The sequence below is a fragment of the Pimephales promelas genome, chromosome 18 (assembly GCF_988280905.1).
Source record: "Pimephales promelas chromosome 18, fPimPro1.hap1.1, whole genome shotgun sequence".
Classification (NCBI taxonomy): Eukaryota; Metazoa; Chordata; class Actinopteri; order Cypriniformes; family Leuciscidae; genus Pimephales; species Pimephales promelas.
Genome location: NC_142786.1, coordinates 18,126,024 through 18,138,877, shown reverse-complemented (window position 1 = coordinate 18,138,877; position 12,854 = coordinate 18,126,024). Strand labels below are relative to the sequence as shown.

Here is a 12,854-nt window from a genome sequence, read left to right as displayed (position 1 = left end):
CCCTCAGTGACCACAACACTGGCCATTATGGCCACAGCCATGTCGTGTTTGTGGGCCGCGCACACATCTGAGCCGGTGTCTGTTCCTGAGCCGGTGTCTTTTCGATGCCCATAACCCCATAGCTGCCCCCAAGAATTTTTTGGGGGGGAGGCAGTAGGTCCCTTGATAGGACCATGGAGGCCGTGCCACCATGGTCCCCTGCACTTCCTGCGGCACCCTGGCTTCCTGCACTGCCGGCGCCACCCACGATCCACGGCCCAGGCCCGCCCACACCATGCCATGTCCCATGTCCTGTCATTGTCATGTTTCTGTGTCTTGTCATGTGATTCCCTATGCTCCTGCCATGTGTCTTGTCATTGGTTCATTGTTCACAGGTGTCCCTTGTTTTGTCATTAGTCTTGTGTGTATTTAAGCCCTGATATTTTCACATCATGCCACGCCATGCTTTTTTTTTTTTTTTTGATTTTGTTATGTGCACTTGGGTTCTCATCTACACTTGCCTCCAGTGGATCCCCTTACAACTATACCTCCTCCTCATTGTAAATATCCAAATCCAATTGAGCATTTTTGATCCAGATTCGTGCAATACAACATGCAATGCTGTTGATTTATTGATATAGAAAGAAGAAAGATAAACAAAGATGGTTAAATAGACAAACCCCTGAATCAAACTGGGGTTAAGAATCAGGTGCATTTAAAAAAAACAAAAACATTTCAAACCTTTACAGAATGTGCACTGAAACTTATCCTTTATTTTAAGGATGAAAGGTGCATATAGGTAAAATGAAAAAAAAACAATATTAGTTGTAGAGTTCTGAAATCTTGAGAAGAGCGATGGCTTACACTAATAACTATTTAACGTTATTCCAACAGCTAGTTCCATTTGCAGTGTCCATTGCGAGCCCAGCAACACAGTTCAATAAATCCACTTCAGCAACGTTGTTGAAATAAAAGATGAAAATCTTTGGTTTTATTCTTCGGTTTCTGATTTACAAAAAAAAAAGAAAATGTGAGCTGGTTAGTACACTTATTCTAGTTGCTAGTGAAAATAAAAGGATACAAATAAAAGTAGCAATAATTTAGAAGTTATCAGGTAAGAAAATAATGTAGCCGGAGTTGGCCTTTTCTTAAAGGGGCAGTACACTATTTTATCAAATCCCACAAGAACATGAATTAGAATTGAGTGATTCATTAGGATTTTTACATTTCAACGAAGTCCGCCATTGCGTTGGACTTTAGCTAAAATGTGTTGGCACATTACTGGGGTAAAGAGGCCAGCTGAAACAAACAACCAACCAAAAGATGAGGATGAGAAAAAGAAAAGTAAAAGAAGACATTTTAATACAAAGTGGACAATTGGGGGCAATGGCAAGGTTCGTGAGCGGCTGATTTATGACAGCGACTGCTGTTTCGTAACGTTCATGGGATCAGAAAGAAGATGAGGCCCTTTTCTGACTACGTTTGGATGTGCGAGTATTAAACTGTTGGTGAGATGGGATGAGATAATGTAACGCTGACGTAGGCTACAGTACAATGACAGTTGCACAGATGTGTGTGCGTGTGCAAATGTGCATGTTGGCAGTTGGGAACCGGTGAGAAAATGTCCGGTACCCGGTAACTTTACCAGTAATAACAATATTAATTGTTGTTCATAGTTAACGGTTCCCGAACGCTGTAACTAAAAGCTGTCAGGATCTGTCTACGTGACTAAATCAGCCATCAACACAGCTGTGTGTGATTTGTTTACATACGAGCTGCGGTAGGTCTATCTGTTGAGTATATAGTATATAGCCTATACTATATATATGGTGTGTGTGTGTGCGTGTGTGTGTGTGTGTGTGTCAAAATGAATGAATAAAAAGATTTTTTTTAAATGGGGGGGGGGGGGGGCTCACCTTTATGAGGCAAAAAAAAAAACTGGCTGGTAAAAAGTCTCTGTGGGAGGTGAATTTTTAAATCCACCTGCCACAGTGGCCGGTGGCTGAAATAGTTAACTTCAGGCCCTACGCATAAGTATCATCCTTATGGAAGAGTCCTGGTGGTAAGTTGGGGTTAGTCTTGAGCAGGAGTAAATGCTGTGGGGTAACAGCTTTCAGATCATTAATATCATTGGAAGGCATGGTAATAGGCATACTATTCAGAATGGCTTCACATTCACAGAAGAACATCTGAAGAGCTTCCTCATCCAAGTTTTGTTCTCAGCTGGCACCCATGATTTTCTGGATGGAGTGGATGATTCTCTCCCACACCACTCCATGGTGGGATCCGGATGGTGGATTGAATAACCATCTGATGTCACGTTGGAGCAAGTTGTTCTCAATTTGTGAAGTATTCCACTCCTTTATTGCCTTTCTGAGATCATGATCAGCTCCAACAAAGTTGGTCCCATTATCAGATCTCCTTCAGCTGACGTCTTCTTGCAATGAAGCGAAGCAGAGCTTGAATAAAAGAGTCTGTTTTCCAATGATGTTGCCATTTTTATGTGGACCGCACGACATGCAAGGCAGGTAAATATGACCCCATATCTCTTTACAGATGATCTTCCACGTTTAATGTTGAATGGCCCAAATAGATCCACTCCAGTTCTGGTGAAGGGTGGTTCATCTGGTACAACTCTGTTTCTTAAGTTCGCCATCATTTGTGTGCCCAACGCCCCATGTTGTCTTCGACAGATAGTACACCGTGACCGAATTCTTCTGATTGATGGGTGTAGCAAGGTTATTTTAGTTGTTATTTTCTTTTAGAATCCTCCTTTTCTTTTGTTGAATTTAAATGTAATCTTGTTTCTTTTATATAATTGTGGAATATGGAATATTGTTTTCTGAGTTGAGATGTATAGACTATTTTAAAAGATGTATGGAATGATGCAGGTTGCACCCCATGAAGTGCTGCCCCCAAATGTTGCGCTGATCAAATTGCGGTTGAAAAAAATAAATAAAAATGACGACCCAGATAGCAAATTACATCTGGCCCAGTTGTGGCCCACATCTTCCACATTCTTCTGGCCCACATATCGCATGGAATGACGGCGATGACTCAACCTGAGTGTGGCAGCTAGAAGTCAGCCACAACCAAACCAGATGTGGGCCACATCTCAGAAATGTCATGGGCCACATCTGGGCCACACAAGGGCCAGTTCTCAGAAATGGCATGGGCCACGTCTGGGCCACGCATGGGCCAGTTCTCAGAAATGGCATGGGCCACGCATGGGCCAGTTCTCAGAAATGGCATGTGCCAGATCTCAGAAATGGCATGGGCCAGATCTGGGCCAGATCTCAGAAATGGCATGGATAATTTGCCCAGATCGAATTATCCTATAATAAAAAAAAATACTAGAATACCGGTAATCATAGTCAAAAGTGATTTAATAAATATAGAAATTTGATGAATGCATTTACAAATGTATAAATATAAATCAAAACAGGAAACACTACATATTATATAATTAAATAGAATATAAATATATAAAATAAATCAGGCAGGGGTCAAGAAGGTGAGGATCACTAGAAACCAGAGGGCAGTCCAAAGAAAACATATTATATTATACATTTATACAATTATACATATTGATAATTATGAATCAAAAATAGGACACAATACATATTATATAATATAAATCTAATAAATACATAAAAAACAGGCAGGCTCCAGAAGGTGAGGATTGCCATAAACCAGTCCAAAGAAAACATACATATTTATAAATATAAATCAAAAACAGGAAACAATTAATATAATAAATACATTTTAAATAAATAATACAACAGGCAGGGTTCCAGAAGGAGAGGAGGCAGAAGGCAGTCTAACGAAAACATTAGACCAAGGTCTACATATTAGGAACAAGGTCAAGCAAATGTCAGAAACAGGAGAAAACTGAATTGCAATTTTATAAAACAAAGTAGAGAATCAGATTAATATTTCAAAAAAAAAGCAGGGCAAAATGGGAGTCCATTGAACAGGCAGTTCAAACAAGGTAATGGGTGAGCAAGTGTCAGAACCAGGAAACCATCTTAATTTTTTTGTCTTGCCCGACGGCCTCCATCCCTGTCTGCGGCAAGCTGCAGCCATCTTTTGATCCAATGTTCAATCTCTTGATCTGTTGCAGTGGCAGTTAACCGGTTTCTTCTGACAGCAGCTACAATGACACATATGAACAACAGTAAATAAGCAAATAATTATTATTTATTATAAATCTTACATTTATAGGCACACCAAACAGCACAAATAAAAAGCAGTTCATTTCAGAAAGCCATACCATTGATTACAGTTTTTAGAGAGGTGTCTTTAAATGCAACTTTTCCATTGATTCCCCTCCAGTTAATCTGACGGGCCATGTCATTTGAAAGGAGGAAGCTGAGAATTCGCCATACGCTTTCTTTGACTGTTGTGCCTCCCCTCAAGGCTAACGTGTTCATCTGTAAAAATAAATGTATGCACAAATAAAGGAACAAGCATCCAAAAATCACCCTTTAAACAGAATGTACAAAGACTTTTACCGGTCAAAAAAAAAAAAAAGTTAATTTGGAATTATTTAGTCTTTAAAGTGATAGTTTACCCTCCAAAAAGTCCTGGCTCTTCCAAGTTTTAATACCTGAGTGAAATTGGCATTTCTGTTTTGAAGTGCATTAGCGCCCCACACAGCTCTGGGGGTTTATAAAGGCCTTTTGAAGCAAAGCGATGCGTTTGTGTAAGAAAAATATCCATGTTTAAAACTGTATCGAGTAAATGGACTTGGAAAATATACAGCCATTCACATCCATTATAAAGCTTGGAAGAGCCAAGACATTTTTAAATATAACTCGATTGTATTTGTCTGAAAGAAGAATGTCATATACACCTAGGATGACTAGAGGGTGAGTAAATCATGAGCTAATTTTCATTCATTTCAGTTCCTTCAGCAGTAGAAGGAACTTATTCGCAACTAGCAATCTCATTGGTTAGTGTTAACGATCACTATCCACATTTTGATTTCAGAAAATCAGTTATTGTGAGTGAAAGCATACAATTGCAGTTTCTTTATCAGGCCAAACCTTTCTTGTTGCTTTACCATTCCGTGTTGAACCAGCCCAGCCAGTACGGATATGGTTTAAACGTGGTTGACTACCTACTATACCATTCACAATGAGCAAAATATGAAAACACTGACACAGTTAATTGATGCAAGTTATTTTTTTCTATTGAAATATGAAATCTTACCACAGCTGTCTTATAGTCTTCCTGCTGCAGCTGCCCCTCAATGACTTGAAGTTGTTGGAAATTTGACAGTGGAAAACAGTCTGTGTTTAATGTTGGGCTGTCTTCTGTAGTTGATAATTTTTTGAGGTCGTAGACCAATTTAACCAATGTGCCCATCTGTTCTTTAATCATTTCTTGATTTGCAAGAATTTTGCGTATGCAAGCTAGAAAAAAGAAAAAGCTATTAAAATAAAAAATGCATATCACTGTGTTAAAAAAAAAAAAAAAGTCAGTACCTACCTTCACTGAAACCTGTGTGGGATGATGCTAAAAAGGGGAACACAACAAGATAATAGTTAACATGTTAAATGACAGTAGAAGGAAGTAAAAATCTTATTTTCACTCTATGGCTCTGTAGATTTGGTGCAAGGAGCCAAGGGAGTTAAACATGGTCAGTTTTAGAACTTAAATAGTTGTAAAAGAGAACGTCCTGGTTGCATATGCAACCCACTGTTCCCTGAAGGAGGGAACAGAGGATGTAGTCGACATCGACTGAAATGGGATCACGTCAGGGAGCCTATTGTCTTCGAGTATTAATGAACAAACCAATGCACATCACACACCGTGGCGCGGGTATAAATACAGAAGTGGATGCACGCACCATTTGGTTTTCGCCGAGGAGCCGAGCGCACTCGGAGTCAGCTGTGGTCCAGTGGTGGTGGCGGCAAGGGGACTATGTCCTATGCCCTTCAGGGAACGGTGGTTTACATACGCAACCAGGATGTTCCCTTTCAGTCGATAACGTCGAACGTAGTCGACTTTGACTGAAATGGGATCCAACCTTTGAAAACCCCACTAATGCTGTCACCTTCCAGTGCCTAGACAAAAGCCTCCTAATCCTCCTGACATGCCAGCGGAAGAGGATAGGGCTTAGGCCAGGAAGTTACTGCTGTTCCACAGAGACCCACTCAGTACAGACTTAGTAACACTGGGAAAGCTTGCCCTGAACATGGAAGGAAGTGATTCTGCGGAGCTACATCCAACCTGGTAATGTGGAGAATACACATATGAACTGGGCGGGTGACCGGGCATCTGGAATGTCACTGAGGTGGCTCCAGCCAAGAAGGGGGGAGACAACAACGAATACAGTGACGGCAGAGGACCTGCCAAGGGAAAGACACAAGCTCGCCGTAGGGAGCTGTATCGTGGAAACACACATACGGGATCACCATAGGGACCGCAACATATAGGCCCAGCCTAGCACAGGTTCCAAACTGGTAGGCCTAACTCAGGGCGTACCGCCATGTCCGATGTTGGAGGGGTGCGGAGGAAGGTGTCGCCCAGCCCGCAGTTCTACAGACATCTGTCAGCGAGGCACCCTGCACCAACGCCCAGGAGGCGGCAACACCCCTTGTCCACTATCCACTATCCAGTGGGCCAACCTCTGTTTGGAGACAGCCTTTCCCTTCTGCTGGCCTCTGTAACAGACTAAGAGCTGTTCTGAGGTCCTAAAGCTTTGCATTCTGTCCACATACAGGCGCAGAGCACGGACGGGACAGAGAAAAGCAAGGGCTGGGTATGCCTCCGGGGGCAGCGCTTGCAGGTTCACCACCTGGTCCCGAAAGGGAGTGGTAGGAACCTTGGGCACATATCCAGGCCAGGGTCTCAGGATAACGTGAGAGTAAGCCGGCCCGAATTCCAGGCACGATTCACTGACCGAAAAAATTTGCAAATCCCCTACCCTCTTGATGGAGACCAAAGCAAGCAGGAGAACTGTTTTTGGGACAGAATTTTTAACTCTGCTACCTGTAATGGCTCAAAAGGAGGTCTTTGCAGTGTGATTAACATCAGAGATAAGTCCCAAGAGGGTACAGAGGGGGGATGAGGTGGATTTAATCTCCTCACTCCCCTCAGGAACCTGACGATCAGATTGTGCCTTCCCAGGGACTTTCCATCCACTGCATCGTTAGGTGCGGCAATAATGGCAACATACACTTTGAGGGTGGAGGGGGACAGCCGACGCTCAAACCACTCTTGGAGAAAAAGCACAGAACTGATCGAGCATCTTCGGGGGTCTTCCCAGTGAGGGAAGTGTGGAACGAACAGGTTCCACTTCAGGGCGTAAGCAAGCCTCGTAGAGGGTGCTCTCGCCGAAGTGAAGGCATCTACGACTGACTGAGGTAGATCACCTAGAACCTCCGAATCCCGTCCAGGGATCAGACATGAAGTTTCAAACAGTCTGGATGCGGGTGCCATATGGTGCCCTGTCCCTGACAGTGGAGGTCCTCCCTCAGAGTAATAGGCCAGAGAGGGGCTGTCGAGAGGAGAAATAGTTTGGGGAACCAGGTCCAGTTGGGCCAATAAGGGGCACCTAGCAAAACCTGCTCCTCTTCCTCCCTGATTTTGCACAGCAGCTGCGCAAGGCTCACTGGGGGAAACGCATACTTGCGCAGGCCTGGGGTCAGCTGTGCGCCAGTGCATCCGTGCTGAGGGTCTCCTTGGTAAGGGAATAAAACAACTGGCAATGGGACGAGTCCAGGGAGGCAAGCAGATCTATCTGTGCGGCCCCAAAGTGGTCCCATATCAGCTGGACCACCTGGGATGGAGTCGCCATTCTCCCAAGGTCACATCTGTTGTGAGAGCTCGTCGGCAGCACGATTGAGCAGGCCAGGGATGTAAACGGCACGAAGCGGCCTCATTGGCGAGCGAGTTGTGACATGCTACGGGAAAGTAGATCACCTTGACGGTTAATGTACGCAACAGTCGCAGTATTGTCTGTACGGGCCAGTGCATGCTTGCCGAGCACCGTCGTCTTGAGGCGATTCAAACCAAGGAATACTGCTAAAAACTCGAGGCAGTTGATGTGCCAATACAGGTGGGACCCCATCCAGGTGCCAGCTACTGCATGCCTGTTGTACGTGGCCCCCCAGCCGGTGTTGGAGGCTCCTGTGAAGACCACAGCATGCCTGGAAACTTGTTCTAGGGGCACTCCAGACCGGAAAAACAAAGGGTCGAACTGAGGGTTTGGGCGGCAGGCCGTGGTGATTTTTACACGGAGCTTACCGCTCTGCCACACCCACCTCGGGACTCAGTCCCGGAGCCAGTGCTGAAGTGGTCTCATATGAAGCAAGCCGAGCGGCGTAACTGCTACTGCCATATGCCCCAGGAGCCTCTGAAATTGTTTCAGTGGAACAACCAGCTAGGGCTGTCGCGGTTATGGAATTTCCCTTGCGGTTATGTTGAGTGGCTCAATAGCGCGATATGCGGTATTACCGCCATTTACAGTATTTATTTATTTATTTAATTTATATGTATTTGTTGCTATATAAATAAAATTTACGATGTGGACAAAAACAAGGACATTTTCAGTAACCAATGTAGCCTAACCAAAACTAAACAGCGTCTACAGTATATGCGCATCGAAAGACTTTCACTCATATTGGAGTGCGCATATTGTTATGACAACGGACTTTGAGCGAGTCATTGAACCGTTCATTCAACGAACACGTTTAAAAAGCTGATTCGTTAAATGAGATGTAAAGAAACAAGATGGTAATTATTTTTAACTTTGAGGTTCAACTTTTCAAGGTTTAGCTGTGCAGCAATGCGTCGCATGGGCAACGCTGAAGCTGATGCTTTACTTATTAGAGACCCTTAGCATTTGATTCAATGCGTGACTCACTGATTTTATTTCTCCGCGACTTCCTTGTGCTGTGGGATGCTGACTAGCGCCGCTGCTGACGCGCATTTATGGGAAAATACCCGTTAAAATGATGATGCGACAAACATTTCGCTTCCCTTTGACACGACAAGCTTTTCACGACTTCAAAGACAGACGCAGGTAATTGCATGCGCTCTGCCGATCTCTCTCATTCACTGTGTGAAGCCTGTAGGCTACACATCACCATGATAAACAGTCTTGTTATCCTTATGAACTTGTTTAACATTCAATACACATGCATTAGGTTCAAAACAAGAAGGGTAGCCTTATAAAAAAAAAAAAAAAAAACATGAATATCGCGGTTGACTTGTCAGAAGCGCGGTACTACAATATTGCGGTTACCGCGACAGCCATACAACCAGCTAGCTCCAACCAGCTCCAACTCACACCTGTAAGGAAGTTTCTAGTAATCCCGAAGACCTTGATTAGCTTAATGGATCTGGATCAGGTGTGTTTGATTAGTGTTGGAGCAAAACTGTGCAGAGCTGTGGTCCTCCAGGAATTGAGTTTGAGATCACTGCCCAACTGGGTGATATGCTGAATCAGAAAATCTCTGTGTTCGAATAACTGCTCTCGAGACCGAGCTAGGATCAGCCAGTCGTCGAGATAGTTGAGAATGCAAATGCCATGTTCTCTCATAGGAGCGATGGCTGCTTCCGTGCCTTCGTAAAGACACGGGGATACGCCTGAACCTTGAACGCGAAACGCAGAAATGGTCTTTGTCACTCGCGCTGTAAAGACTGACACCAGGAGAGACTTCCCAAAGAAGCACCAACACACTCGTTTGTTGTCTAACACTCTACAGAAGACCTAAACATAAGCTCGGCTCCGAAGAAAAAAGCAAATGGTGCATGCATCCACTTCCGTATTTATACCCGCGCCGCAGGGCGGAGTTTCAGATGCATATCTCGCACACCAATATGCATTGGCACGTTCAATAATACTCAAAGACAATAGGCCCCCTGACTTGATCCCATTTCAGTCAAAGTCCAACGTTATCAACTGAAAGGGAACCCTTGTTGTGTATTTGGATAAACCTGTTAGATTTGAATGCCGTGCTAGTGAACTGACACAGTATATACTCACAACTAAAGACTTCTGCCTCTTCTTGTCTAAATTGTGGGGTGCGATTCCTTGCTGTAAAGGATAATTAGTGGGAAAGGCAAAAGTTTAACAGTAGCTTTTAGCACATATTATATGGGTAAAATATATGGGTATGGGTTAAATGGGAAGAAAGTTTTATTGTAAATTTACGGGTTACTGATGTCCATTTCACAGGTGTTGATATCCTCCTTTGGTTACTGCGGATTTGTTTTTGGCGCCCTGATGGCATTAAAACAAGCCAAAAATATAGTGTCACCCCTGAATTTGGCTAACATTAGATATTAACACAATATATAAACATATAAGCTAAAAAACATAGTCCAGCCATTTTAAGCCAAAATGGAGGTCAACCTAGGACAAATTGCAACTGAAGCAAACTCAACTGATTTCATATCCTCAATATGTCACACCTGTCAACACTCCCGTTATCTCCTGGACCCCTACTGATTTGTCATTTCTCCCGGGAAACTCACGTAATTTGCATGGCCCAAACTCCTTAATGAATAATTGGATCAATATGTTTGTCTAATGTTAACCAGTTGCCAGATCTTGTATTAAATGCATTATTTTTACACAATCCACACACACCATAAAATTTTAACCCGTTTGTCATCTCAACCTGGCAACCTGGCAACTCAGTTGCGCAGTAGCAGGAAGCTTAAAGGGATAGTTCACCCAAAAATGAAAATTCTGTGAGTTTTTAACTCACCCTCATGTTGTTCCAACCCTGTAAGACCTTCATTCATCTTCAGAACACGAATGAAGATATTTTTGATGAAATCTGAGAGCTGGATCACTCCTCCATACTAGTCCATAGGCTTATTGAGGGATTGAAACTCGCCGGCCTCGAAAAGTTATTAAAGACATTGTTAAAATAGTCCAAGTGACTACAGTGGCTCAATCTTAAGTTTATCAAATGACGAGAACACTTTTTGAGCGCAAAAACAAACAAAAATAACGACTTAATTTCAACTATTAATTTCCTTCTCTGGGCGATCGGTTGTTGTACGTCACGCGTATCACACACATGACCAGAGACGGCCAATAGTGAGCCTACGTGTGACATTTAACTGACTCGAGGCCCAGTGAGAAGAAAATTAATAGTTGAAATAAAGTCGTTATTTTTGTTTGTTTTTGCGCACAAAAAGTGTTCTCGTCGCTTGATAAAGTTAAGATTGAGCCACTGTAGTCACTTGGACTATTTTAACAATAGTCTTTAATAACTTTGAGGCCGGCAAGTTTCAATCCCTCAAGAAGCCTATGGACTAGTATGCAGGAGTGATCCAGCTCTCAAATTTCATCAAAAATATCTTAATTCGTGTTCCGGAGATGAACTAAGGTCTTACGGGGTTGGAACAATATGAGGGACAGAATACTGACAGAATTTTCATTTTTGAAAGCGAGTACGACCACCCCTTTTTTTTTTCTTCTTAGCTAGGACATATTGGGGATACAAAATCAGTTGGGTTTGCCTCTGTTGCAATTTGTCCTACCTTTTTCCATAAAACGACTGGACTATTACATGTTCCTGTGTTTTCAAAAACTCACAATTCATAGTTTCTGCCTCCTCTCTGGCTATTGGTTGAGAGTGATTCCCTGCTCTGCTGGAACCTGAACAGGAAAAAAGTGGGAGAAATTGAAGAGGTCAGTGTTGAGGAGCTTTGAGGCAAATTTAGGTCTAACTGATAACAAATTGATGTTTTATTTGTCTGCGGTGGCCATTGATATATACATTAGAGGTCGCCTTGGGGTTCTAAGAATGCGTCAAAACCGCCGCCATCTTGGAACAGGGGTCTTGTCATAAGAAGTAGCTAGGTAACGCTGCTATCTCCACCTGTACTTCGAATTCATGGATTTTCTGACTTTTGTGCTGCGTATGGATGTTCACACAAATGAAATCTGAACTAGGAAGAATGTTTAAAAAAAATAATAATAATAATTTTCTCTGGACTCCATGATAAATACATGTCTGACCATTGGAATGAACCATTCATGGCAATTTATGGTGATTTTATTTCCGTTAGACCTTTGCCTACGTTGACACTTATTTTTTGCCTACATTGCCTACATTGACACTTGTCTTGATTGATTCTGTGAAGCAGCTTTGATACAATCTGTATTGTGAAAAGCGCTATATAAATATATTTGACTTGACTTATGCATCAAAGAGTGGCTCCCCTGTTCGATGATGATGGCTCTATTGACACATTCGCTCCAATGAACTGCCTTAGCCAAGGCGATATCTAGTCTATATACAGTATATATGCAGTGGCACGCATATCTACTCTGTAACTCGTATGCCCTGTGTTTTCAAATACTCACAATTCATAGTGTCTGCCTCCTCTCTTGCTAGTGGTTGAGAGTAATTCCCTGCTCTGCTGGAACCTGAAGAGGAAAAAAGTAGGGGGAAAAAATGGAGAGGTCAGTGTTGAGGAGCTTTGAGGCAAGTTTAGGTCTAACTATTATCAAAATGTTTTATGTGTCTGCAGTGGCAAGCATATCTACTCTGTAACTCGTATGCCCTGTGTTTTCAAATACTCACAATTCATAGTGTCTGCCTCCTCTCTGGCTAGTGGTTGAGAGTAATTCCCAGCTCTGCTGGAAGCTGAAGAGGAAAAAAGTAGGAAAAAAAAGGAGAGGTCAGTGTAGAGGAGCTTTAAGGCAAGTTTAGGTCTAACTGATATCAAAGTGATGTTTTACGTGTCTGCAGTGGCAAGCATATCTACTCTGTAACTCGTATGCCCTGTGTTTTCAAATACTCACAATTCATAGTGTCTGCCTCCTCTCTGGCTAGTGGTTGAGAGTAATTCCCTGCTCTGCTGGAAGCTGAAGAGGAAAAAAGTAGGGAAAAAAAGGA

General features: G+C 42.9%; 1 protein-coding gene across 1 annotated transcript; it reads right to left on the bottom strand.

Moving 5' to 3' along the window:
• Positions 1-3,353: 3,353 nt before the first annotated feature.
• LOC148970975 (uncharacterized) lies at positions 3,354-12,596 on the bottom strand. Its single transcript, XM_089123026.1, has 9 exons — positions 12,540-12,596; positions 12,320-12,382; positions 11,546-11,608; positions 10,148-10,216; positions 9,980-10,030; positions 5,473-5,499; positions 5,194-5,396; positions 4,253-4,412; positions 3,354-4,132 (listed from the first exon to the last, which is right to left on the bottom strand). Exons 1-9 carry the CDS (start codon positions 12,544-12,546, stop codon positions 4,008-4,010), a joined length of 768 nt encoding a protein of 255 aa, XP_088979152.1. The 5' UTR covers positions 12,547-12,596; the 3' UTR covers positions 3,354-4,007.
• Positions 12,597-12,854: the final 258 nt, after the last annotated feature.